Below are 27,941 nucleotides of genomic sequence, written 5' to 3' on the forward strand. Positions count from 1 at the left end.
AGGCTTCTACAGTCTGTGCGCTCTGACGTGCTGCCTTGCGTTGCTCTCAATGCTTTTAGATGAAGCTATTGTATTCGCCACGGGATTTTAGCTATTCGCTCCGCTTTACCTCCCATGTTTTCAGCGACGAAGGAATGAAGAGTCTTCACAATAAACGGTAATGATTTTTCCCTTTATCCGCATTTTATTTATGTATTCGATATCATGGCATCTGGTTCACCATTCTTACTGTTACTGGATGTTGCATAGCATAACAGTGATATTATGCAAGATCCATTACACAAAAAGAACTGCAAGGACACAACGGAGTGTCATTTTAAGTGATTCTCATTAGAATGTATTTTGCAGCTGGAGTGAGAGCGATTTGAAACCCACCATATGTAGCATCAACATCTCGGTTATTTGTGTCTTGTCGCCTGTTTTCAAAATACACGTCCAGTTGGTAGTCATTCTAAGAACCAGTGAATGAAAATGCAGAAGAAAGCAGCGAGAACCCATTCACTTTCAGCGGATTTAAACTGAAGCTGTTTACAAACATTCTCTCTGCATCACACCTCTGAAATGCGTCCTTCATTCTGGCTCAGTTCAGGTGATTCGGTGATGGAATCTCCATGTTCTAATCTAGACACATCTTTGATGCATTCCTTTTGATTCTGCATTTCGAATAATCCATTTCATCTTTTTCAATGACCATTATGCACTTTTTATTATACTATTTTGGATTTAGTGCTTACATACAGGTTCCTTTATTCTGCTTTACTGCTATTGGAATATACCTCTATAATCAGAATATTAGCCTATTATTAAACTGCTGTTTCTTGAGTTCTTGAGATAGGCCACTAAAGATTTTGCTCTCACATTTGTGTAATTTAAAAAGTATTTCTGAGGAATATTAATACAGACAGCAAGAAGCTACGTTATAAATGAAACACGTTGTTTGGTGTGGACTGTGAAGATACCATTAACTAACATTTTACAAGCATAAAAAATATGACCTATAATTGTAGGTCTTAATGGCCTACATTTTGCAATTCACTACACTTTTATTGAGAATTAAGGAGTTGATTAATATCCATTTTTTATCCAATATCTTGTTAATTGTTTTGATTAAAGTGAATGATTTCACATTTGAATGTATATTCCCAATAAATATATCTTTACAAAAATAAAAAAATCTATAACAGCATAGTAATAGTAATAGCAAGAGAGAAAAAAATAACATGCAAGTCTTTCATTTAGATAATGCTGATAACATGCATACAATAATATTACAGTAGCTGTGAAGCATGTAGCCTAAACTTATTTTTCTTCTTTTAAAATAGTTTTAACATTAATCAGAAATTGATGTGCATGTAAACATGGCCAGTGTTTCTCTTTCTCTCTTCCCACACACAAACACACATATTTAGGGGTAAATCATCCAGCTTTTGCATTTCCACACACAGATGTTCAGTAGATGGAAGTAGGCCAGTGATAGATCTGTGTAAGCTTTTGGGTGGGCTTCTGGCTGTATTTCACAGTTATTTAGCCTTCATACGGGTCTGTAGACTTTTAATTGTAGGTCAGAGAGAAATAGCCTAACTAAAAAAATCCCACATTTCTGTTCTCACAGTCTCAATTCCAACCTTCACTCTTAAAAATGAAGGTACTTTATGGGCTTCTATGGTTCCATGAAGAACGTTTATCATCCATGGATCATTTCCATTCCACAAAAGGTTCTTATAGTGGAAAAATATATATTTTTTCACAGTAAGAAGAAGAAAAAAGCTTCTTTTAGGAGCTGTTGACTGAAAGATTCTTTGGGGAAACAAAAATGGTTCTTCTATGGAATCGCTGTGAAAACCCCCATTTGGCACATTTAGGCTATTTTTAAGAGTGTTGTGTAAATCTGTGTTAGTGCATGCTGTTTATAATCTTTTAATTCATTTTCTGAGATTGTTTTAAAATATGGGATGCACCTTTTCACTGATGTTCAGAGGAGAGATTTCAGAACTGTGTCCAGTCTTACAAATCCTGAGATGAACGCTCAACGTTTCAGATCTCAGGATTTGTAAGACACTAAGATGGACATGCACACCAGTTTAACACACTGCTTTGGCTCTGTTTATGGATGGCTGAGCCACTGAACATAAACACTGCTCATCTGGCAGACAAATAAACTGTTTAGTGATAGGTGTGCTTGTGCATAGCCAGACTTTTGACTCCGGCAAAATGTCTGGACCTCACTGCATGTTATTCTGGAAAAAAAAAAAAAAAAATTCTCTGAGTTTGGACTATTATTCAACACAATTCCTCATTTACATACATTTACAGTACATGCATACGTGTGAATGTAAATTGGCAGAACACTTAATACTACTTTGTTTCTAGGTTTGAATTGGTAATTTCAGTCTTTTTTGAGTGAAATATGTATTATTTAGACAGTCAGTGAATGGATTGAGGGAGGTCTGTGGGTGTTGCCGTCTGACGCTGAGACTAGACTATTATCTTCTGCTGGTCTTTGTTGATGTCATAGGGATTAGTTATTCTTATAAATCTGCTCAAGAACAATAATTTAATCTGTTTTTTTTTTTCTTTTTTATTGCATAAAAAGCTTTTTATCCAGCCCCATGTGGGTACAGCTTTATCATTCAGTGGTTACTTGTTACAGTGACATTAAAAACATCTCTCATCACTGAGGGTTATCTAAATGAGCTACCTCAATCTCAAGTCTTTCTTTTAAGTTTTATTTTTGGTCTTTTCCCTATTGTATTGTGAGCTACAGTAGAGAAGTGGGACAGGAAATGACAAGGGAGAAGGATCTGAAATGAATCTTCCTGACTTAAACAACCAGACGCAAACTTGCATCACCTGAATGAGCAACATAGCTCAATACATTGGCTGCTTGGCTATGACTACCTTTTTTGATTTACCAAGGTGATCACTAGTGCTCTATCGATCTCACACAAGGTGACACTGTACAAGGTGAAGCAAAAAAAAAAAAAAACCCCAAATCACTAATCAACTTACTCTCTGGGTTTCCTTCTTACTTTTGAGACTACTGAGAAAATCTTTGTGGCAACTGTGGAGTTTTAAGAAATATCTCATAAGATGTATTAGGCCTGCCCGCAAAAATCATAATCACAATTATTTTGGTCAATATTGAGCTCACAATTATTCAACAAAATTACTTATTCACTACATCATGCATTTATTTATCATTTTAACCATGCATTTGGGTCCATCTTGACCAAGCAGAGGTACATAAATAAAAAACTAAAAAATAAAAAAAATCGAAATTTGAAAAAAAAGTTGAAATACACATAACTTATTATTTTTTCTTTACCGAAAATGTAAGAGATATAACTATTTAAACTAAATTGTTACACCATTTGCATCCGGGTCCATTTTGACCCAAAATGGAACTGTTGCTTTACACATGATTGGCATGAAATTATGCTGGGCTTTTTTTTTTTTTCCTCATATAAATATATCTTATATGCGCCAGACAAACAAGCGTGCAGCCACTTTAGAATAAATTATTGTCTTTGAACTTCCATTTTTGCGGTCGCGTTATATTTCTATGGTATCGCTGTCCAAGAGCAGCCTAATTATCTGGTGAAGTGGATTTACTTATTGTAGAGTTAACGAAAGTTATCATGCGTTATAGGTTTCATAAATACTGTTTTATAAACGTATGTTCCACCAGGTCCAAACAGACCCTGGAATGCAAAAAGTGAATACAGTTCGTTAATGCATTAGTAGGGTTTAATATCTGATCTAAAAAATGAACTAAAAAATAAAAAAAAATGTATAACAATAAATAATTCAACAACCCCCCAGAGACTGTAATCATTTACAAAAGTAAAAAGATCCAGAGCAATGTTAAATAAAATATAAAGTACTGTAATATTTTAAATGTAGGATTTTTTTTTTTTTTTTTTTTTTTTTTTTTGTAATACAGCTCAGCTGTCATAATTATTCAACCCTTGTTCAACATTGCTGTTTTTAAGTCACCTGTATAGTAGGTCACAAATTAAGCCTTTGGAAACTCTATGTCATAGAGTCTATGACAACATTTAATTAGCTTGAGCTGTTACACATATACATTTAGCCCATGCATGCGCTTCAACTTATTATTCAAATTCTTAAGACATTATCTCAGTTAGGGGAAAATAGTGAACATCAGATTCTGCTGAACGTGTTATTTAAGTTCAAGTTCACTTGTGTATGCACATTTTGTGCAGAAGCAAGTTGTTCTAATATTGAATTTACGTAGAGCATTGCATTAATCACTGGCCATGGCTCCAACATGAGACATATTTTAATTTTTTTATTTCAGTTCATATGGCTGTAGGTATTGCACATTTCCTTCCTTCAACCACTTGAAGTGTTACCACATGTTTTGTTTTGGCATACTTCAGGTTTTAGATTCTTATTAGTTTTTCCTCTCCAGGATTTGCTTTTCCATCAAAGATATATATTTTTTCTTCAGACCTTAATGGGGAGTTGTTCAGATTATATAATTTGTTTGTTTTTTTAATTAGTACTTTGTGTATATCTAGGATCATCTGGTTTATTCCAGTAGGGCAATATTTCTAAGTTTCAGGTCGACACAGACAGCCAAGAATAGACTGTACACATGACCATTACATAAATGTGACATGCTTAATGTTGTTAGGTGCAATAAGCAAAGTAGGGCCTACTCATGTACACTGGAAGCGTAATCCCGATTTCAGTTCTCTTCCGCAGCTTACATGGCCAAATACACACAAAATTATGTCAAAATGCCCATCTTGGTGAGTATTCACGTAAACATAGTCAGTTATGTCTTAAGTGGGGTAACAGTTGAGAAAGAAAGCATGTGTGTAACAATATATTGGACCCGTGCAGCTCTTAAAGTGACAGCGGGATGTAACGATTCACTCCGAGCCGGTTGAAAATCGATAAAAATATGTGACTATCGGTTGATATGTTAAACGAATTGCAATACATGTTTTAAACAGCATGGGCGCTAAAGCTGTATACTTAGACCTAGCTTTACAGGCACAATAGCAGCAAGCAAGTTGTAGCTAGCGTTATGGACGGTGCGCGTGGACACTGGGGCGGAGCAGAGCGAGCGTTTAGCAAACATAGCGATGGCAAGCTTAGATGTTGACGTTGACTCATTCAAATCGGAGGTGTGGTGTTATTTTGACTTTCCGAAGACTAATAGTCACCACAGTAAGATGCTCCAGTCACCTCCGTTTGCATGTAAAATATATTAATTGGCAAGGTGCATCAATGTTTTCATGTCAAAAGATATGAGGCTATGAGAGAAAGACCAGCACGAGGGTGTATTCCAAAGAAGACTGAAGGAGAAAGCTGTGCTTTTGCAGAACCAGGTGTTGTATTTATTTTACTATCCCTTTCTCTAAATGTGTACATGTATTTTATTTTTTTTATAATTTGTTGATTATTATGGCATATTTTTCTAAATGTGTTCTGTTTTTCTAACTCTTGGAAGTGTAATGATACAAATTATAACAAATAATATTACAATCTTGCCTTTATAACTATGTGAAACCCCTGTTGCTGTTGTACTTAAATTTTACGTATTCTTTTAGTTTCTGCTATTCCTCTGCGCAGGATGAGAAGGTGCCAGTGGCCAGACAGACAGACTGAGCTGAAACATCCTCCTCCAGAGAAAACAGCATTGGAAGATCTCTTTGGAGGGACTTTTTGGGGATTAAAAAAAAAATTACACTGTTTTATTATTTGACATAAAATATATTTCAGTTTTTCAAAGACATGTGCAGCATTTTGTCTGAGAAATAAAATGATACTTTTACATTTATAATTTGTCTTACATCTAATTTTGTAAAAAATAAATTGTGAAAAAATCATATAGTGAAACCAGTATCGTGAATTGTATCGCATTGTGAGTTGAGTGAATCGTTACATCCCTAGACCTCAGCTTTATAAACCTGCTTCCCTCTGTGTGTTCTTGAGTGAATAACTTTTGTAGCTTCAATAAGATTCAAGTATATTTAATTCATACAGTAAATATTTTTGTATTTTTTACAATTGGTTATTCAATTTCTGTTGTTAAATAAACCTAATGTAGACCTGAAACCCTAACCCCCCTGGTTTACACTGACGTTAAGATGACACTTACTTTTTATGTAGCTAAAGCTGTTCACTTTCAGAAGTTAGTATAGATAGAAAAAACACCTGCAAATTAAGAAAACAACTTAATCAGTTTCACAACACATTAAGTGTAGTGTCAGTTCTGGCAGATCATGTTAGTCAAGCTCGCATCAGCTGACTCTCAGCTGATACACGTCTATAGGAATACGACACCTATCACTGCATTCATATATAAGCTCCTTCAGTATTATCAGCAGCTAATTACCCTCCTCCATCCCCAGATCCTCCTCTTGTCCAGTCAGTATGGTATTCTGATTCCCTTTGAATCAGAATAAATTCTCGAATTATGTTGTACTTTAAAATCTTGAATTAATGATATCTGCAATACATTCTTGTTGGTTCTGTTCTGTTTATAAGGGGGGGTATTGCTCCTCTCCCTGCTCTTATCTATGCTAGGCTGCATGGATGCGATTGCGCTGGGAGTTCTTGCCCAGAAAGGAACCATACCGCCAATCCTAACTGTATGCTAACTGTCAATCGTATTTGACGATAGTGGTGCTGACAGAAATGTGTGCTCCAAATACTCACAACACAACCAAATACAGAAACGTACTGCAAATAGGAGCAATAACCCCCCTTATAAACAGAACAGAACCAACAAGAATGTATTGCAGATATCATTAATTCAAGATTTTAAAGTACAACATAATTCGAGAATTTATTCTGATTCAAGGGGAATCAGAATGCCATATTGAAATAGCACAGACCACAACGGAAATTTTTCCAGGGGTGACGAACCCGGCTGGGACGTGCTTACAGCTCAAAGTCTACTTTATTATTATTATTATTATTATTATTGCAAAACATACAGAGATGACATGTTTATGACATACATCTTTGTATACAATATACAAAATGTATTAACATGTTCAATGTCATCAGAATACTAATGAGAAAAGAACAATGAGCTGAAAACTAAAATAAATAAAAAAGATAGAGAAAAAGAACATGAGGGTAAGATTTTAATCTATAGCCTACATCAGTTACATACAATTTTGTCATGTTATGTTTAAATAAGTTTCGTAAGAAATGTTAGGTAATGCAGGGTCCAAAGATGAGACGGCAAGTTTTAAAGTTGAGACATTCACACAGATATACAGTATAACTCATATTTTAAAAACTTTTTTGTATGAAATGTATATTTATTTGCAACAGTTATGTTAACAGCAATAATAAGATATTTCTGGTAATAACAGCTATTCAGCTGATGGACACTGCGTTGTCATGGGAACATCCCAGGTGAAAATAATGAGGAAATTACGTTTCTTTCGTTGCTCCCTTCACCAAGTGCGATCCAAACGGCTACATAATGGCACACAAGTGCCCTGCTCACTCCAAAGTCCCCAATTGCTCACCAGCAATAAGCACGTCCCAGCCAGGTCCGTCACTTACTGGGGTCCCCTGGAAACATTTCCATTGTGGTCTGTGCTATTTGAAGCGTGTTTCTGTATTTGGAGCACACATATTTTGTGAAACTGATGGAGATGTTTTCTTAATTTGCGGGTGTTTTTCTATTTGCATGTGTTTTCTTCTGTTGCAGCGCGTTGAGCTCTCTCAGCCACCGTAAGTTAGGGTGGCTTTCTTCTCTAAAAAAAAAATAGAATGAGAAACCTGTTGGTTGTATCATTTTAAGATTTGAGAAACATGTTGGTTATATCATTTTCAGTTTTTATTAATATTTAGAATATAATAAATAAATTAAAATCTAAACATAATTTAAATTGAATTATACTAAAAGCATTATCATATCGCATATGGATACGAGTTATCACATTTCCCATTTTTCATCAAAATTGTGTGCAGCCCTACATTCCAGCATACTGTTATTCACTTATCAGTTACTCAGATGTTAACACTTGTCACTGCCATATGCTTGTGCTCAAATAAAACAACAGCACAGAACTAATGTACATTGACTAAACAACTTGCCACATTAATGGTTGGTCTCAGTGTTGCCCCCACTGTGTGTGTGAAGACTCTCAGCCAGGACAAGGCTCTCTCAGTGTGTTGAAGTGCTCTACATCTGTGAGCTAGCTAGTACGAGGCAGCGACGGCCCACCCAGATGGCGGTGCAATTGATGCCAGTTGTCCCGGCACGAACATTGACAACTGCTCTCCCCCACACGACTGTTACTCTCCCCAGCTCCAAATGTTGAGCTTCTCCCTTTTACGTCGGAGCAGTAAATGTCAACAGAGCAGAACTGGATGCTTATTTAATCCCATCCAAATTACAACTCTTTCCTCAAACAAAAAGTGTCATACCGCCCAGACTTGGCTTGTTTAAACCTTGACCTCTGTGTTGTTGTTTTTTAGCATAAAGGGAACTGTAGTCTTTTTTTTTCTTGTCATAACAATGCTATACTCATATTTCCATGTTCACCTAGCAGCCTGGCCAACAAGGCCTGATGTCACACTTTGAAATTAGTTTAGAAGGTGTACTGGAATGTTTTGAGAATGACTCGAGAATGAGATCTATTCCACTTGAAGCCCTTTTTTTGTGTTGAGCCGAACACAATGATTTTTTGACAAGCTTTGAAAGAACTACCTTGTATAAACTCCTGCCAGCTTTTTATCCAAAACACATTTCTCAAATAAAATTATGACATGGCTTTTGACGTTTAAGATTATTTATTGAGACCGTATGATAATAACTAATAGCGATGGCAAATTATTTGTTAAATTATTTGTTTATTATTTGACACATATCAAGAATAATGAGTAAATCTTTTCATTTGAAACTGTTCTGGAAGATGTCAAATAAGCTCAAATGCCATGCATGCATATTGCTGTTTAAAAATGCTGAATACCTCATATTATGTATGCTTGCCAACAAACATAGCCCTCATTCAGCACACATGAATAATTCAGAGCTTTAGCCCACATTTATTCACTCATGTTTACTGTCATACGTAAGTCATGGTGTGCATTTGTGTTCATTCGCCAATATTCTTCAGTTGAGTGAACAGCAAAATCACCATTGCTGTGACATCACTGAAACATATTCCAAAGGGACTTTTTATAATAACTGTCAATACAATATCAAACATTATTTCATTATGTAATGTACAGCAGAATATGAACCTTAATGTTTGTTGATGACATCAATCAGTTATTATATAATGTTACATTATTTAAATTGCTGTTTGAACTTTTTAACATAACATAAAATCTGCACTGCCATAAAACATGCTTCTGATTTTGTGAGACTCTATTCTATCCTTAGTGTCCGTATTTTTGGAGGCCAGTGGGCAGTGATTTCTAGGTCAGGCGTGGAGTTCCACATCCAGCTGGGAAGATTTTCAGCAGAAAGGCCTGTCATTCCATATACTAGTGAGAGCTGAAACAATTAGAGAGCCAACCGTTAGACTCCAGCTCTCTAGAGAAATGGCTATTTATGGCACCTTGTATAAGATCTATGCCCGCAGGTCAACATTTTCCCTTGTATTTGACTCATAAATAGAGTTTATTTAAATAGAGTTTACAGCAGTCAGGCCTAAAATGGAAAGTCCAGATGAATTAAACAGGCTTTTTTTTTTTTTTTACACTGACACAAGTGATCAAATACAAACCCCACCCAGTCTCCATTCAAACAAGAACACAATGTCTTGGCCTAATTTCTGTCATGCTTGTTTCTCAGAAATAACTGAAACTAAACTGCTTGATCCAGTGAATTGAGGAACTTGCCTCTGTTAAACCCTTTTTCATTCCGTGTTTGATAACAGGAATAAATTGCGAAGAAAAAGTGGATCACAAATGTTTTTTTCTTTTTTTTTTCCTTTTTTTGGGGCAGGCAGTTTATGCAAAATCCATTTGGTTTAGTGCCCCCTTTTTTAAGATTTTCTATAAAATGTTACACACTGGATTCTGTTGTTTCAACAGATGTTATTAATGATTTTTTTACTGTCTCTAATGTTCTTTTCAGCTGGAAACTGCAGTGAATTGTATGTATAGGTACGTTTTTCAAATGAGCTTTGGGTGGAATCTTATTGAAGCTTCACAAAAAAATTAAATGAGTATGAAGGGGATACAAGCCCATGGTTTTGCCATATTGTACAATATTTAGAAATAGTGTACTATAAACAATTCTCAGTCATTGCTGTATCCCTATTGATATTAGAATGATCTATAATAATAAATCCAGCCGAATGTAAGTCTTTTCAGTACTGTCAGCTGATGGGTCTGTATGAAATGCTTGCTCATCAATGTGTCCAGTAAGGCATCCATTTCTCTCTCTCTTTGAAACGGGGATGGTACGAGCACCGACCAACAGAGCTACTAAATCAGTTTTTCTTCGTTCGTTCTCAAGTCAAACGCAGCAGCCCAAGCTTAAAAAAAGCAGATAGTTTCCACATCACCATGTTATATTCATGATTATTTAAATAATATTGGATCCAGGTTCTTCTGATTGACTCTTGTCCCTCCTTTTGGGGACTGTCATCTATCGTATCAATCAAACAGTCCTCAAGCCCCTGAGAAAGCATCTGCCGTTGCATTGCTGATAGTACCTCACAATGAGAGGCCGTGTAAATGCATTTGCAGATGACTTGTGGGGTTTTGCAGGGATTTGATGATGTGCCACCATTCAATGAAAATACAGTATTTCAATTATAATATTTTCTTAGTAGGAGATGTTTTTAATACATTGAGGAAGAATCAAAATTGTGTGTGTTACCCAGGTAAAATAATACATTTACATACATTGTAAAGGCATATCAGCAACAACAAAAATAAACTTGCCTGTTTAACTATAGAGTTAATGAAAAAGGTGAAAATAGTTATCTAAAACATTATTACTACTATTCTTGGTGCATTTTAAGTGGACATCAGGGAAAAAAGTATGATGTGGCCTAAGGCATACAGAGAAAATTACTCACTTTATTCTATTAGGCAATGGTAAATGTAAGAAATGAAAATAAAGCTAGGTTAAGTCTCTGTGACAGCACAACAGATTAGACCAGGTTAAAAACTGTACGCACCTTCACAAAGAAATTGACATAATTGCATAACAAAAATGAATTATATATTCCTCTACCAATCTAATAAATCGAATGCAATATAAATGACTATAGTATTATTCAATATAAATATTCCACATTTCTGCCCAAACCATGGTAAATTACTACAGTACATGCATGGTAAATGTTTGTAAGGGTGGTGATTAGGGGATTTAAAGTATTCTAATTTTGTTCATGGCACAATGTATCTCCTGCTTTCTTCATCAGACTTGTTGGGAATGTTGAGGCTGTTTCATCTGATTTAATACTAGTTAAATCATCAAGTGATTTGTGGTTTGTAACAGAGGTGTCGGTCGAATTGAAACGCCTCCCACTGGTTGTGACAATGCTGTTTAATAATAGTGTCCGGGACCGGGAGTAAACGCAACTCTGTGCTGGGCCGTACTGAAACAACTAGTGAAACAACTGAAAACAGCACTATTTGTTGTTACTGTACTGACCGAGAAACCGCTTCAGATTATTCAGTGACAGAGTGGTCCGAACAAATCTGAATAGTTTCAGACCGTTATGCAAGCGCGTTTAGAAAGAATTGAATGATTCAGTGGAGGAAGAACGAGCAAGCAAAGTAGGGTTGTAGCAATGAAGAAACTGGGTGTCAGGATGAAGTTGGAGCAGACAACGTAGTGGAAGGTCTTCTGGCTGGATATCAGCAAATGGAACCCTCAGAGAATCAAGGTTTTGATTCAAGGGGTGTACAAGTTACAACGTCCTCCCAACCTGTTTGTTTGGGGCGAGGTAGAAACTCCAGCATGCACCCTGATAGACAGGCTCTCTTGAACACATCTTGAGCAGTTTCTCCTGGGCAATGGCCGTTATCGCTGGTGACACGATCAAGTCCTCAAGACCTTAGCTGAGGCAATCAGCAGGGGGATTAATGAGAGCAGAAGCGCCAACACTTCAGCCACGATGATGGCAAAAACAACCCTGGTGGCTTGCTCTACACAGCACGAGACTGGGTGATGACAGTTGACCTAGATAGACAGCTGAAAATTCCAGCACACATCATCCAGTCCATGCTTAGACCAGACATCATATTGGTCTTGGAGTCAACAGCTTATCCTACTGGAGCTAACTGTGCCTTGGGAGGAGAGGATGGAAGAGGCACAGGAGAGAAAAAGGGCAGAAGTATGAGGGACTGCTGGAGGCCTGCTGCTGGAATGGGTGGGAAACCAGGTGGATTACAGTGGAGGTGAGTTGCTGAAGATTTGCAGGTCCTTCCTTCAGCAAGGCTTATTGAATGCTGGGAATAACTGGTGCAAGCCGGAGAAGAGCCATCAGCAACAGCATGGAGGCTGCAGAGAGTGCATCAAAATGGCTATGGCTGAAAAGGGGTGACATGGGGGGATAGTAAAATGCCACTTGGACACAGGCCATGGCTTGATTAAACTCATTCGGGTCGCCTGGAAGAGGGTGTCTGTTGAAAGACCAGAAACACCCAATAACGCCGGGAAACAACACTGATGATGTGTCCAAGTTTGTGCATCAGAGGTTGTATGAATAACTGAAAACATATGTTATAATGAATTTGGTATTTTGGATTAGACCAAGCATTTGTACTTTCAGAATGACAATTTGGAGGGTTATAATCTGGGGTTTCATCACATATTGCATAACCTAAGCCTTTGCTGCTTGCTGCAAAGGTGGCAGATGACGACACTGCTTTCCTCAGAAGAAGGAAGGATTTCTGCACTTATCCTTAGGGATGTGGATTAGGGTGTTTGACAGATTATCATCTTGGTTTATGTAAGTTTGGGATCAGGCCATCTTATCCAGATTTCAGATCAGTCTCTTTGAAGGTGACTATTTTGTGTATGGGTTAACAAGAATTCACAAAACTGATAATACATTTTTTTATTGAAACACCAAAATTATTTTTTACTCCAATTTAATATAAACATTCAAACTGTATCTGTAATAAACACTTTCGCGATACTTGATTTATTCAAACATAGTCTACATTAAATTAATATATAATATCAAAAATGCTCCTCCCTTTTTTTCTAGCTCACTAATGATCTGTGAACTTTGAATGGCTTTCCTGAGGAAATGTGACATTATATGGCATATTGTTTTTGTGGCATAAGCTCTTTATTGTTTCTCTGTAAATATTGTTTGGATTATTTGAAGGCTTTGGGAGTTTTGCAGAGCACTACTTTTACACTAAAGTGTTGTTGTGTTGCATTATATAATCTGACATGTTTTTAATATTTCTTATGGCTAAGCCATGATCTGGACTACCTCAGCTGCCCTTTTAAACCATTTTTAAAACTGACATAGAGAGCGATTTTAGTGAGAGGATATACAATGTAATATAATGCCAGTAGGCTGAGCAAAAATGCTTAGTAAAGTCATTTGCTTTCCTTTAGTTTTACAAACTGTGGTATGGGTTTTGGAGTAAATTATTTTCTCATTGAGTAGTAAAAAATTCACAGGCACATAATTATTTCCTGTAGTTCTGCTAGTTTTAAAGTCATCTAAGCATACTCTCTCTCAAACCATTATTGTTCCTGATGATGCCTTTAACCACTTACTATAATTTTTTTATGAAACACATAGATCAGCTTCTCTGTTCACTTGTACTTGCGTCAGCACTTATCAGCTCTATGATTGGAATAAGCTTCAAGTTGAAGAAACAATGAGAGTGATGGAAAAATTGGGAAAGGGGCAGAAGAGAAGGCCATAGTGATAAAAATCATTATGGTATATTTTTTGACACCTGTCAGGAGTGTCCTGTCTAAATACATCAGGAAATGTCATCAATGATACTGTACAAACTAAACAGATGCGCTTGTTGTTTAATTTGGGTATGAGGGTCAAGTGACTAGTTGTCATTAAGAGAAATACTTAACTGTGTTTTTGTCTCTCCTGCTTATTGAAGATTTAAATGCCAGATGGTATGTTTTGGTGATGGGCTAGAAATATTGAATATGACATATGATGGCATGCCATGCAACGCTGTGTCCTAGGGTGGGTGACTGTGTTTGTCAGTTTCTATTTTTGTGTGTGTGACAGACTCAGCAGACACACAGCACTCTCAGACAGCTGAAGCCTGGCGGGAATCTTTGTTCCCTTCCCGTGGCTCTGAGGTTCCCATGGGGATAATGTTTCTGAGACAGTCAAGGCCTTTATATGACCAACAGAATCTTAAAAAACATTATGAGCGCTCAGGTTGCCAAGTGCCAAAAAGATCTGATTTTGGACCAGTTCCTCAGTCTAAATGATGAATATGTTGCGCTCATAGGGCAAAGTGACTATAGTGTTGGGTATCATTTGAATTTTGGCGATTCTGATTCTGCTTATCTTTTCCAATTCTTTTCGATTCCAGTAAGTAAAAACATTTAGTCAAACATCTTTATCAAACATATTTATTGTGTCTTTTCACTACAAATTTCCGATTCCTGACCTTAAGTATCCAATTCCAGAATTGGAATCCATTTTCGATTCCTAACCCTAAAAGTTACCCTTTTTAATACTGATCTTTACAAACATATAGCCCCCAAATAAAACTTAACGTATCTGTCTTCCAGACTGTTCAGCTTTTGTCAGTATTCTTTTTTTCTCCTTGTCATTAATTGTTTTTTTTATGTGCTGTATTTCTAGATATTGACATGAAGAAGGACATAGAGGTGCTGATAGCAGAGGAACGTGCTGAGATCATCTCTAAATATAATAAGGTAAATTGTGCTGTTTTCTCTCACTTTTTTTTAATCAGATATTCACTGAAAAAGTATGAATACTTGATACTTTCTGTAACTTTTTCAAGTTTGCCTATTTCCTTTAATGTACAGTATGAGTTAGTAATAAAAATGTCTGTTCCAGAATTGTGATTAAAGTTCATAAGTGAGTAAATTAATACTTTATTCAGCAAAGATGCATTACATAGATCAATAGTGACAGTAAAGTTATGTATGGTGTTACTTAAAATGTATCAATGTTTTAAGCAGCACAACTGTTTACAACATTTATAAAAATAAGAAATGTTTCTTGAGCAGCAAATCAGCATATTATAATGATTTCTGAAGGATCATGTGACACTGAAGACCGTAGTAATGATGCTGAAAATTCAGCTTACCATCACAAGATTAAATTACATTTAAACATATATTTTTTTTTTTTTACAGTATTTTTGATTAAATAAATGCCGCCATCGGTGAGCATCAAACACTTTAAAAATCTTACCAACCACAAACTTCTGAACACTAGTGTAATGATTAGATTTTGAAGATGTGTTTTGAAGATGTTTATGCTGAGCATTAGCTTTTATTAGCAAGGGAAATGTATTATTGTACTGTATGTTGCTGTATGAATTTTGAATGTTGTAGATGCTGTTTATTTTGCACTGTGTTGTCTACCTCTAACCTTTGAGGTTGTTCACATGTGCTATGACCTTTGTGGCTGCTGAGTCAAGCCGGTTTTTATTTGTATAGCGATTTTCACAATACATATTGTGGTAAGGAAAACTCCCTTAGGGAAAGAGGGAAAAAATGTTGGGAGATGTTAAAGGCAGTTTTATGTGCTAGTGCAACAGACTGAAGATGTTTTTTTGTACCAACAAAGTGTTTGTGGTCTATATGGATGACATGGTGATCAATTTGACCATGGCACATCATGACATTCTCTAACAGACTCATTTGAAATTAGGGGAACACTGAGACTATAATCCCTGGCTGTCTGTCACACATCACTGCTTTCCACTCTTCTCTCCACCATGGGGTTGAGAAGAGGGCAGGAGAGCAGCAGCCGTCCCCCCTCAGGGAATCAATCCACACCAACTGGGAAAGCTTTTAAACGTCAGCTGCACTCAATGGCATTGGTTTTATGACAAGAGTTGGGACACATTTGTTTGCATTTAGTAATTTCACTAGGATGTTTTGCGAGCCACAGTAAAGTGTGTGGAGAGCTATGTGCTAGAGAGAATATTGCTGCTGTCGTTTTCCACAATTGCATCGACCACTCGGCAACACATTAAAAATGAAAAGTCCCAGCACAGAACTGCCAATTATGACACACAAACAAAATGAAAGCTTCAGCTCGACTATTAGAAATGTTTCCCCTGTATTACAGTATATGCATCACTGGGGTGGGATGAAGACAAAATCAGTCATGGCAAAAAGTGATGAGGGGTAGATTCAGATCACCAATGTACACATTTGTGATAATGTAGATATTCAGTGAAATGACAAGTCATTTAATATGAACCCATTGAGCAAAAATGTGTTGCATATTATATTCATTTGTTTTATTCAAGTTCTTTTTTCAGTTTATAAAAACTGCAACGTGCCCAAGTGTTTAAAGTAACATTTATTTACTTTCTTACTTATTATTTTAAAACTGTCTTAATATGAACCCATTGAGCAAAAATGTGTTGCATATTATATTTATTTGTTTTATTCAAGTTCTTTTTTCAGTTTATAAAAACTGCAACGTGCCCAAGTGTTTAAAGTAACATTTATTTACTTTCTTACTTATTATTTTAAAACTGTCAACCACCTAGTCAGTTCAAATAAATGCAGAATTTGATTTGGCTCACATTGTCACACACAGTTAACTGCCTACTTTAATCACAGATTTACTGCTGCCATGATCACTAGGAAATTTTATTTCATATTTCTAAATTTATTTCATATTCATAATTAATAATATGTAATTATATCATAGCATAGCATTCAATGTGTTATTACATTACCATTATTTATATAATTATGAAAATAATATAATCACTCACGAAAGTATAGAACTTCAGAACTGTTGCCTTTAAAGATGCTTAAAAGTGGCCTGGAATTGGAGGAACAGTTGCACCTTTGATAAACTCTACAAAGTCTGTGTGCAAATTAGACCAAATAAAGTATTGGCTCATGTGTGTATTTCAGGGTAGAGACGCAGGGGTTCAGATCGATCCTTGGGAGGATGCAGACTACAGCATATACAGAGTTACGGATCGCTTTGGATTTCTTCAGTAAGTCCTGGGTAAAACCCAGCATTCAGTTTCCATATTGTCAAGTGAAACATGCATTTACTCAAACTGTATGTTCTTAAATCCCCGTAAAGCTATTTTTATTTTGTCTGAAACAAATTGTCACTCATAATGACAGTGTCTTTTTTCATTCATTGCATTTTTTTTATCAGCAAACATTGTCTGTCAGCATATGTAAACCTAAAGCAGCGATTTAAGACTATAATGCTGTTGGAAACAAATTAGTTTTCACTTATAAGTCTATGCAAAGTTGGGATTTACAAGACATACACTACTATTTAAAAGTTTGGGGTCTGTAATATATTTGTATTTCTTTTGAAAGAAATTCATATTTTAATTCAGGAAGGATGCATTTTTGACAGTGACAGTAAAGACAAAATGTAACAAAATAGTTTTTTTAAAAACTATTTTCTTTTGAGTTTTAAAAATCGATAATAAGAAATGAACAGCAAATCATAATTTTCTCAAAGGAATAAATTGAATTTGGTAAGATTGAGATTTTTTTTTAAAACATGTAAAAAAAATCAAACAGACCCTAAACTTTTGAACGCTAGTGTACTTTGCGGTTTTAATTCTGTCTGAATCAAACACATCTGACACACAACCTCAGTACTAATTACAGATGGTCTTCTCAGGGTCTAAACCTAATCCCATCCAAACAGGAATGTTTGTGATTGTATGAAAGTATTAGTTGGTATAGTGTTTTTACCTGTTTATTTTTCCCTCAGTGAAGAAGAATTACCCACACCCAGTGCCATTGAAGAGAAGGTAATGTAGACATACATAAATTAAGCATGTAAATATAGTATACAGGTGAAGTACATTCAAACAGCATGCGAATATACTATTAAAATAGTATTTTGTAGAATGGTGGGAAAGATGATATTCACAGACAGAAACACAAAAGAAAACAAAGGATCACAGACTGAATCAGTAGCAGTGTGGAGACTCTTTTGTAAACAGGCTTATGGTGACCTTCAGACATGAGCGTTTAGTATACAAGAGTGTGTGGCAAACACAGCTGGACTGTCTGGAGGTGTGTTCCCATGTGATATTCAGAGCGTGGAGGTGGCAGATGCATTTTCCAGCTGACATTTGTGCAGTCGTGTTGTGGCACATAAAGGTTAAACACTAAGGTTGGAAAGAGTGAAAGCTGTCCTCAGAACAGATGTTAATAGCAGCAGGGTGATCTGAATTCCTGTCCTGCATCTAATCCCGAAGTACTTGTACATATGAGGAAAGAAATATTACTTAGAAAAAAAACAAAAACAGGAGGGTTGTTTGTGTCATGTAGCAGATATTTATATTCATACCAGTCTGTTAATGGACCTAAGGATTATAAGCATGTGATATGCACCATATACCACTGATGACATATTCTTTCAGCTTAAAACATTTATTATCATCATTTTCTATTATTATTATTAATTATGATGATGATGGTTGATGTTATTTTTTAAAATAATTTAAACAGAAATTAAACATTTATATATATATATATATATATATATATATATATATATATATATATATATATATATATATATATATATATATATACATATATAGCAAATAATTTTTCATCAGATCTCATTGTTTTCCCCTGTGCAGCAAAAACAGGTGGAGATTGAGAGGGTGCAGAAATGGCTGAAGATGCTGAAGAACTGGAACAAGTACAGAAACAGTGACCGGGTGAGCTTCACATATAGAGGCTGCAATCATTCATCTGAAAATAATAATATATTATTTATACTGTACAAATTCGATCCCCTAACCCTAAACCTACCCGTCACAGAAAACGTTCTGCATTTATACATTTTCTAAAAACATCACTTAATTTGATTTATAAGACCAAAAATGTCCCCACAAGGACAAGGATTTTGTATATTGCTATCTTTGTGCAGACAATTTGTCCCCATAACATATACCTAAACCACACTCACACACTTGCACTTACTCCTGGTGTCTTTGTGCAGATGATTAAGCGGGTGTATAAAGGCATCCCACTACAGCTGAGAGGACAGGCTTGGGCTCTGCTACTGGATGTTGAGCAAGTAAAGAGCGACAATGCAGGAAAATATGAGGTAAGGGAAAAAACATCCATGCATATACATTCCCACGCAATAGCTCCTATGGACACTATGTAGCCGCGAGTCTCTGCTGGCCTAAAGCCGGGTGTTTGGTGAGAGTGGGATTACTGGAGTGGTGTTGTGGTAGAGCTATTTCATAGGGATTAGAGTGTGATCTGAAAACAGACAGATGGCTGATATATGGCATGGAAAGAGATAGGAGGGAACAAAACACAAGCTAAACAAACCTTCAGAGCTGCTGAGATTTTACAACTAGCAGGAAGTATTTGTAGCCTCCACCATGTCGCTGAACATGGTACCCCTGGTGTTGATATACAGTTTTTTAGTAGCTTTGTAAATGCATTACACAGCTGTCCTGAATACTTGATTCTGATTGATATTTAGCAGTATTTAATGGTCAAATATTTTTGTGTAATGACCTCTTAACTGTATACTTGCCACACGACCTGGAAAAACTGTATTACAGTTTCCACAAAAATATTAAGTAGTTTTCAACATTGATAATAATAAATGTTTCTTGAGTCAACATATAACAGTGATTTCTGAAGGATCATGTGACACCGAAGACTGAACTAATGGATTCTTTGCCATCACAGAAATAAATTACATTTGAAAATATATAAAAATTACAGTTAACAGAAAACAGTTATTTAAAATTGTAATAATATTTCACAATATTTGTTTTTAACTGTTTTTATCAAATAAATGCAACATTTGAACGGTATTGTAAAAAATCGTGGCAAAATAAACCCCATTCAATATTATAAAAGTCAAACCTAGAGATGTTGTCTTCTAAGGTCATCTTGTAATGCACGGTAGTATGTCAAAGATGAAACTGTTTTTGATAAAGCCGTTTGTTTGATTGACAGAGAATGAAGGAGCAAGCCCAGCTGTACTCTCCCGAAATCAAACAGATTGACCTTGATATCAACAGGACCTTTCGAAACCACATCATGTTTATGGATCGATTTGGTGTAAAGTAAGTAAAACACACATGCATTCAAATGTGCTATGATGAGATAACTTTAATTACTGTAGATGCATCGATGCATTGCAGCTCTGCTTCTTCTGCTCTGTTCTGTTCTCCTCCTACTCGTTCAATAAAAACACTTATCTTATAATGCTGCTCAGTGATGTAACGTTAGCATACTTACATGCTGCCACTATATGTAATATATGTACACTGACAAAGCATTTAAAACACTTGACCTAGAACAGATTTTTCCCACAGGCTTTCAGACTACACTAGTTTACTATGACTCAGCTCTTGAAACTTCACATGACAGTAATGGCTCATAAATGGTTTATCTGAGTGTGCCTGAAGAGATCACGTGCAACCTGTAACAAACTGCCCACTTTCACTTTTATATATTAGTATATGGAATTGATTGTCTTCCTATGGAATTTTCATACAGTTCTCATATAGGAAACTTTGTACTTGCAGGACTGATTTCAGAATCAACTAACACCCTGTCCCAAATGGCATCTCAGATTATGTGGACTTCACCGAAGTCAAGGCTATGAGACCACAAGTCCAAACCAAGTGTGCCATTTGAAACAGGCCCTAAGATTTGACCATAAAACACAGACACATTTACAAAACAGAGACCATGTATATGTTTATTATTAAATTAAATTACGAGTTTGCTCAAAAATTTCTTCCATCGGTTTTGTAAGTGCTTTAGTAATGTGTTATATCCAACTATTTACTGTATCAATGATGATGCAGCACACGGTAGTATACACTACCATTCAAGTGAGTAAGATGTGAAAAACAACAACTTTACACATCTTATAGAATTTAATAGTCTTATTCAGCAAGGAGAAGAAACTTTTGAACGTTAGTGTGCATCAAATATTCTGTATAAGAGAAATATAAAAAGGCAGAGTGGATGTTCATCAACATCTTGTTCTCTATTGGCTGCTTCTGCAGACAACCTCTGGAACTGGTTTCTCGATTTTGAGAGCTTGTTCCCCCAGCAGGCCAGAAATGGGAGTGATGTCACTGAGGATTTAATAGATTGCAGGCTTTAGAGAGCCAAGTGGAAAGTCTTGCTCATCTGAAGGGTGTCATTAATGCTCACACACGATGGGAGGGGCTCCACTGTAATTTGAAGGAACAAATGCATCTTTGTGGGAAAATATGGATGTTGGTTTGTGTGTTGTTGATGTGTGTTTGTATCACCGATGATGTGACATTCAGTAAAGTGAGCAACACGAGAGTTTGAGCCTGAGAACTCTGTTTTTCTTTTCACAGGCAGCAGTCTTTGTTTCATGTGCTCACTGCGTACTCTGTTTACAATACGGTAAGTGTGCAATCACATCCATGGTTAATAAAGAGATGTTACATAATAGCTGACTTTGTCTGTTCTTGTCTGCAGGAAGTGAGTTACTGCCAGGGCATGAGTCAGATTGCTGCCATTCTGTTAATGTTCATGAATGAAGAAGATGCATTCTGGGCTTTGTCACAGCTCTTAACCAATCAGAAACATGGCATGCATGGTGAGCTCTTCTCATTTATTCTGCTTGTGGCTAAGAATTTTAATGTTGATTTAATTGCTAGCATATTATGTAAACTTCATAAGACTTTATGACATAAAGCACACTTCTGGTCAATAATTATTATTATTGTTTTTTTTGTGTATGTGTGTGAAAGAAGTCTCTTATACTGTACTCACCAAGCCTGTATTTAATTTGATTAAAAAAAAAAAAACAGTATTATTGTGAAATGTCATTACAGTTTGAAAATAACTATTTGAAAAAATATGTATTTTAAATTGATGGCAAAGCTGAATTTTCAGCAGCCAATTAGCAGTCTTCAATGTCACATGCATCTTTAGAAATCATTTTAATATGCTGATTTGCAGCTCAGGTAACATGTTTTATTATCATTATTAATGTTGAAAACAGTTGTGTGTCTTGACGAATAGAAAGTTCAAAAGAACAACTTTTTTTATAGAAATCATTTATAATATTCTACATCTCTTTACTGCCACTTTTGATCAATTTAATAAAGTATTTATTTGTTTCAAAAAGAAAAGTCTTATTGACCCTAAATTAAATAAATAACACTTTAGAATTTAACACAGGGTATTTTTGTTGGTCTTCTGTTGGGAAATTTTTTTCATACTTGCACATTTGCCCATCACAGGATTCTTTGTTCCTGGATTTCCCAAACTTCAGCGTTTCCAAAACCACCATGACCAGATTCTCTCCAAACTTTTACCCAAACTGAAGAAGCATTTGGTAAGATTGCTTTGGCAGACACAATACTGCAAAATGTACTCAGAACCTGTAAGATTAGTTAAGTTAAATAGTTTCTCTATTGCTGAGTTCTCTTCTTTTCTTTTCCATTTACATGCACTCGCATCAGGATAAGGAGCAGATGTCCTGTGGGATTTACAGCACTAAATGGTTCCTCCAGTGTTTTATTGACAGGGTACGTGTTTGATCTCAGCAGATGCATTGTAACCTAACTGACAAGTGTGTTATGTATGCAGTGACTAGTAGATAGGTATACATGCTCAATCATATGCTAAGCTTAGTCATCAAAGCCAAGGAAATGATATATCAGCTGTGTGTATATTAAAGTGCCTGATCAGGTCACTGCAGACAATCCTAAAAGTGGTGATTCATAAGCCAAACGGAGGTGGAGTTTTGGCTTTATTTGAATGCAACTGGTGAGTCAGTGTTCTGATAGAATCCGTGATTATCTTCCACCATCGAGGGACTGAAAAACATATGAAGAGGTGCTGGCAGTGAGACCTGCTCAGCTAAAAACTTCACCTTGAGGTGATAAGTGGACATTCAGATTTACACAGGCAGAGGTTTTGATTGATATTATAGATGTGGATACAGAAAGGGGAATTGAAATTGAGTGTCACAAGCAAAGCATTCATAGGGTCTGATCTTATAAAATGTGTAAAGGAGTCAAAACAGTGGCATGAATTCCTCTATCACACACACAAAGATCTGCTGCAAGGAAACGCGGTTCTGATGCCTTTACTGAACTGTGATGATAAACAAAGTATTATATGATGAGAAAAAAAACAGGTATGCTTGAGCATTCCATTTTAGAGTCACATCTTTGACATCACATACTGTTTTTGGTTTGTTTAGATGTCTTTGGTCCGTGCTGTGTTCATATTCCACTTAAACCGCAGCAGAGTTAGTTTGGAAGTGGACTTTTCAGAGGTCTTGATCCACTTGTTTGGTGCGCACCAGGGTTCGGATGGCAGCTTTCACACTTATTCAAGTGAACCGTGCTAATAGAGCAATCGCACCAGTTTGTTTAATCGAACCTGTGTGAACACAACCAATTTATATATTTATAATAGATATTCATATTGCAATATTGAAAGTCTAGGTCTAGGTTAAGAGTACAACATTAAAATCTGTAAAGAGTAGTGAAAATAAATAATGAATAAATGGTAAATAATTCAAACTTAATTTTGGGGTCAGTAGGTTTTGAGGACATAAAAGTACCCCCAGTTTAAGAAACATCCTAAAAAGGGCTCTCTGATGGATGGACTCACTTTGGTTACATGAGGAAAACAGTTTTGGTAGAGTGAGTGACCAACGCCCATGTCTTAAGTCAAACAAATTGTTATTGGTTGATGTTTGGCACAGTGCACTACTATCCTAAGCTTCTGACCACTAGTTTCTGACATCCAACTTATTTGAATAACCTTAAATTTGATCAAAAACACCTCATTAGGTTCAGTACAGGCTGGTGATATATGTGACAGTCTCATTTGAAAATAGCTAATAAGTAGCCACAATACAGCATTGTAAAGTATGGGAATGTAGATTGAGGTTGGTGGACTTGGCGAAGAGGAATTAGGTTTCAAGAAAATGAAGGAAAGGGGTTGAAAGAAAGTGTTTCTTCCTCTCTTTTTCAGGGCCTCTTGATAGAGGGAGAAGTGTGCAATTAGCAGGCAGACAAGGGTGTTTCAATGTTTACTCTGCACATACACACAATCCTGTGGGTTTGGCTCTGGAGGAAAGAGAGCAGCCACTGTCAGCACTGCAGAATCCTGTCCAGCTCGGTTTCAGAGCTGTGCTTGTGGACTGGCAGGATCCTTGCTGAGGGAGATCAGCTTTAGAGCAACAGAGGCCCCAGTTTAAAACTGTATTTGAGAATGAAGATTCTACAGATTTAGATTGTCCATTATGCTGTGAGGGCCTTTGTATTGAGCTGCCGGTCATAGTTCATCCACAAACATGTCACCTTTTCCAGACCCCATTCACTCTGACCTTACGTCTGTGGGATATCTTCATCCTGGAGGGCGAGAAAGTTCTGACAGCCATGGCTTACACCACCCTTCATCTCCACAAAAGTGAGTTCCTCTTTTTACAATACTAAATTAACAACAATTTTAATGCAAAGATCTCAAAATCTACTCCATATCCATTAACAACTTCATAGAGCTATTTACTACATACCCTAAATAGACCTGATTGTCTTGACTTAAATTAAAACCTCTCAGCGCATTATGGAAATCTAATGATTCTTCACTGTGAAATGAAAAACTTACTGTACCTACTTATGTCCAGAACGTTTGCTTAAGATGTCTCTGGAGGACCTGAGAGAGTTTCTGCAGGAGAAGATAGGAGAGTCAATCTACCTCAATGATGACATTGTCATAGAGCAGCTTAAAGTATCTATGTCTGAACTTCGCAAAATGAAGCTTGACTTCCCACCACCAGGTTCAGCTATTTTCTTTATATGATATCTGACTGCATGAATCTGTTCACTTATGTGTTGTCATTTGAATGCCTTTATCACTGTTAACTTAGTTAGGAGAGCTCACTGTGAAACATACACCCTTTTTATCCCTCATATACAGAATGTGTAAAAGAATATTTCGTTTAGTTGACATAATATACAATTTTATAACATAATATAAAGTAATACTCTATATACTATACCATTCAAAAGTTGGGTTTAGCAAGGACACATTCAATTGATCAAAAGTAACAGTAAATACATGAATAACGTTACAAAATTGTTTTATTTCAAATAAATGCTAATTACTTCCTGAAAAATGTATAATGGAGCACATGCAGCACAATATTTTTAACATTGACAATATTAAGAAATGTTTCTTGAGCACAAAATCAGCATATTAGAATGATTTCTGTAAGATCATGTGACACTACAGACTGGAGTAACGGCTCAGCTCTGCCACCACAGGAATACATTACATTTAACAGCAAAATCTGTATTCAGGATCTGTATTCATTATATTATTCATTATATTTTTTGCCACAGTTTATGTAGGTCACCTACATTTAGTTCATTATTATTTTTGTGTTCACAGCTAAGCCTGATGAGTTTCCAAGGAAACCTCTGGGTCTGGAGCTGCCTGTAGTTCTGACTCCGGACAAAAGGCCCAAACCGAGCCTCTCAGAAGATACGCCCAACAAAGCCCAGCTCATCAAACGGCCACCAGCCTCTCTGCACATCTCTCTACTGCAGGAGTCCATCATGCTAGATGACAGCCCTCCACAGGACAAGAAGCCTTACAAAGATGGAGGCACCGGCAGCATGTCACCCCTCCCGTCACCCGACCCGGTTCTAGTGCACAGCCAGATTCCCCTCACACCTGACGGAATGATAGGAGCCCCTGAGGACGGCGGGGAATGGCCTCCTCCATACGAACCTCCTGTCCCAGAGATTAATAAGACCCAAAACCAACCGGAGCTGTGCGATTCTACTCGTCCTCCAAATGTGGCTGAAACATCACCTGGTGAAATGGCTTCACAAACATCTCAAAACTTGGAGCAGGACACTTCAGAGACAGTAGGGGGCAGTGTGGAGAGTGACTTACCCTCGGACAATGTTTCCATGCAGCATTCCAGTGTATCCAGCTCTGAAAATGGAGAGGTGGGAGATGATGAAAGTCAGAATATGGACAAATCTTCAGAGAGACTCTCCATGTCGCCCAAAACATCCTCAACAGCCTGCGAGCAGTCACAGTTATCTGACAAACCAATTCCCACCGTCCATTCAGACCCTCTGTTTCAACACCCAACCAGCCAACACTTGCCCAAGTCAGAGACATTTTAAGCCGCCAACTAACTTTTGTTCAAGTGCTTTGCCAGTGTTCCTGTGGAAAGCATTATTGATAAAAGCAAGTATTTTAATATTTGACTTTTCAGCAGCTCAAGTTTGTTCAGGTTGAATCTGGACGCGTTTGTACAAACATTACAGTTGGCACGTATGACCAAGATAAAGTCTTCATAAAAAAGTGAGCCGGCTCACTGTTAAATACACAACTCAGCTTATAGTCAATTGTTTTATGAACAACTGCCTCCTGACTTTTCTTCCGGACTCTCTTAGTTGGATATGGTTTGCACAGAACCGTCACTTAAGAACACCACAACACCGCCAATGTCTTTGCAATTTCTGTATCCTAATATAATGTAATGGTATTAGCTGTAATGGAAAGACATGCTCTGAACCGCACTGCAAAATGACTGATTTTCAACTATAGTGATTTCTAACATTCAGAATCAACCAGTGGTTAATATGCTATGGCTTGACAGAATATTGTAATTATTTGTTATCACATTCCACTCCAGGTTAAATGACACAGTAGCTTACCCTTTCAGATAAGAAGGTACAGAGTAATATACTTGTAGTGTGTGGTAATTTTAATGGTCATAATCAAATAGGCTCCGTTTGTGATGTGAATTGTTTGTTGATATCAGCTTTATGGTAATTTTGCAGTCCACAAGCCAATATTTATCATTCTGATAGGGCAGTATGGCTCAAAACGATCTGGCACAGTTTCACTGAGACAGCTGCAATTTAACTTCCCATATAGATAAGCTGATGGCAATATTAAACATGGCCTTTAACAAGATTGAACCATATTTTTCTGTCACCTCTAACCACAACTTTCTATACATTTGGTATTTGTACATTTTTCATTTGTGCGAACATTTTGTACATTTAGCTTTTTAGAGTATAGTATTTTAACGCTTCTAGGATTTTGTATTTGTAAATAACTTTAATGTCAGATTTGCTTTCTGATGGCCTCATCTAGCATAAGCCTACTTAATAATAATAATAATAATTTGGTCCTGGAAGGCTGTACCCAGGAAGTGCTTCAGGTTTATTTCAACTGCTTTAACAAACTCATGCTTTGAAGGTTATGAATTGTTTTGTCAGATGATGTTTCTCATCATTATATGTAGACCAATGCAAAAACTAAAATTGTAATCTTAAACGGAGAAAATAGAAACAATGGAAGTATTCTTAAGTAAAGTAATTATACAGTCATTAATTATCCAAACAGGTTCTCTAAGCATTTTTAAGCAGCTGTATTGCCTCTCAGAATAACAGTGTAAACCTATTGTAAGTCTGAAATGAGCAATGTATTGTTATTATTATGCCATTGTATTAAGACATTGATGGTTTTAAATTCTATTACAGTGTGGACTCTGTCAGATGCCTCTCTGTAAATGTCATGGTTATCAGTTTTTTTTCCCAAATTCAAAATATGTTTTCAGTACATTATTTGAGTTATGGATAGTGTACATTCCTTTTAAGGAGTTTTGAGAACTCCAACCAAAAGGCTTTGGTTTTATTCAGTCTGTATATAGTAAATATACCTATTTAATTTGTTATTCTATGTTTGAATTAGATTTGCAGAAATAGAACTTTTCTAATCTGGTGTGGGTTGT

The 27,941-nt window shown here is 36.4% G+C and overlaps 1 protein-coding gene across 1 annotated transcript; it reads left to right on the top strand.

The window, feature by feature from the left end:
- On the top strand, positions 1–27,931 carry LOC307155452 (USP6 N-terminal-like protein). Its single transcript, XM_079866075.1, has 14 exons — positions 1–157; positions 14,784–14,857; positions 17,054–17,139; positions 17,886–17,925; positions 18,769–18,849; positions 19,134–19,241; positions 20,117–20,226; positions 21,505–21,553; positions 21,629–21,749; positions 22,399–22,493; positions 22,621–22,686; positions 24,487–24,586; positions 24,804–24,956; positions 25,571–27,931. Exons 2-14 carry the CDS (start codon positions 14,792–14,794, stop codon positions 26,317–26,319), a joined length of 1,824 nt encoding a protein of 607 aa, XP_079722201.1. The 5' UTR covers positions 1–157; positions 14,784–14,791; the 3' UTR covers positions 26,320–27,931.
- Positions 27,932–27,941: the final 10 nt, after the last annotated feature.

This window comes from Squalius cephalus (genome assembly GCF_949319135.1).
Source record: "Squalius cephalus genome assembly, chromosome: 3".
NCBI classification, from domain to species: domain Eukaryota; kingdom Metazoa; phylum Chordata; class Actinopteri; order Cypriniformes; family Leuciscidae; genus Squalius; species Squalius cephalus.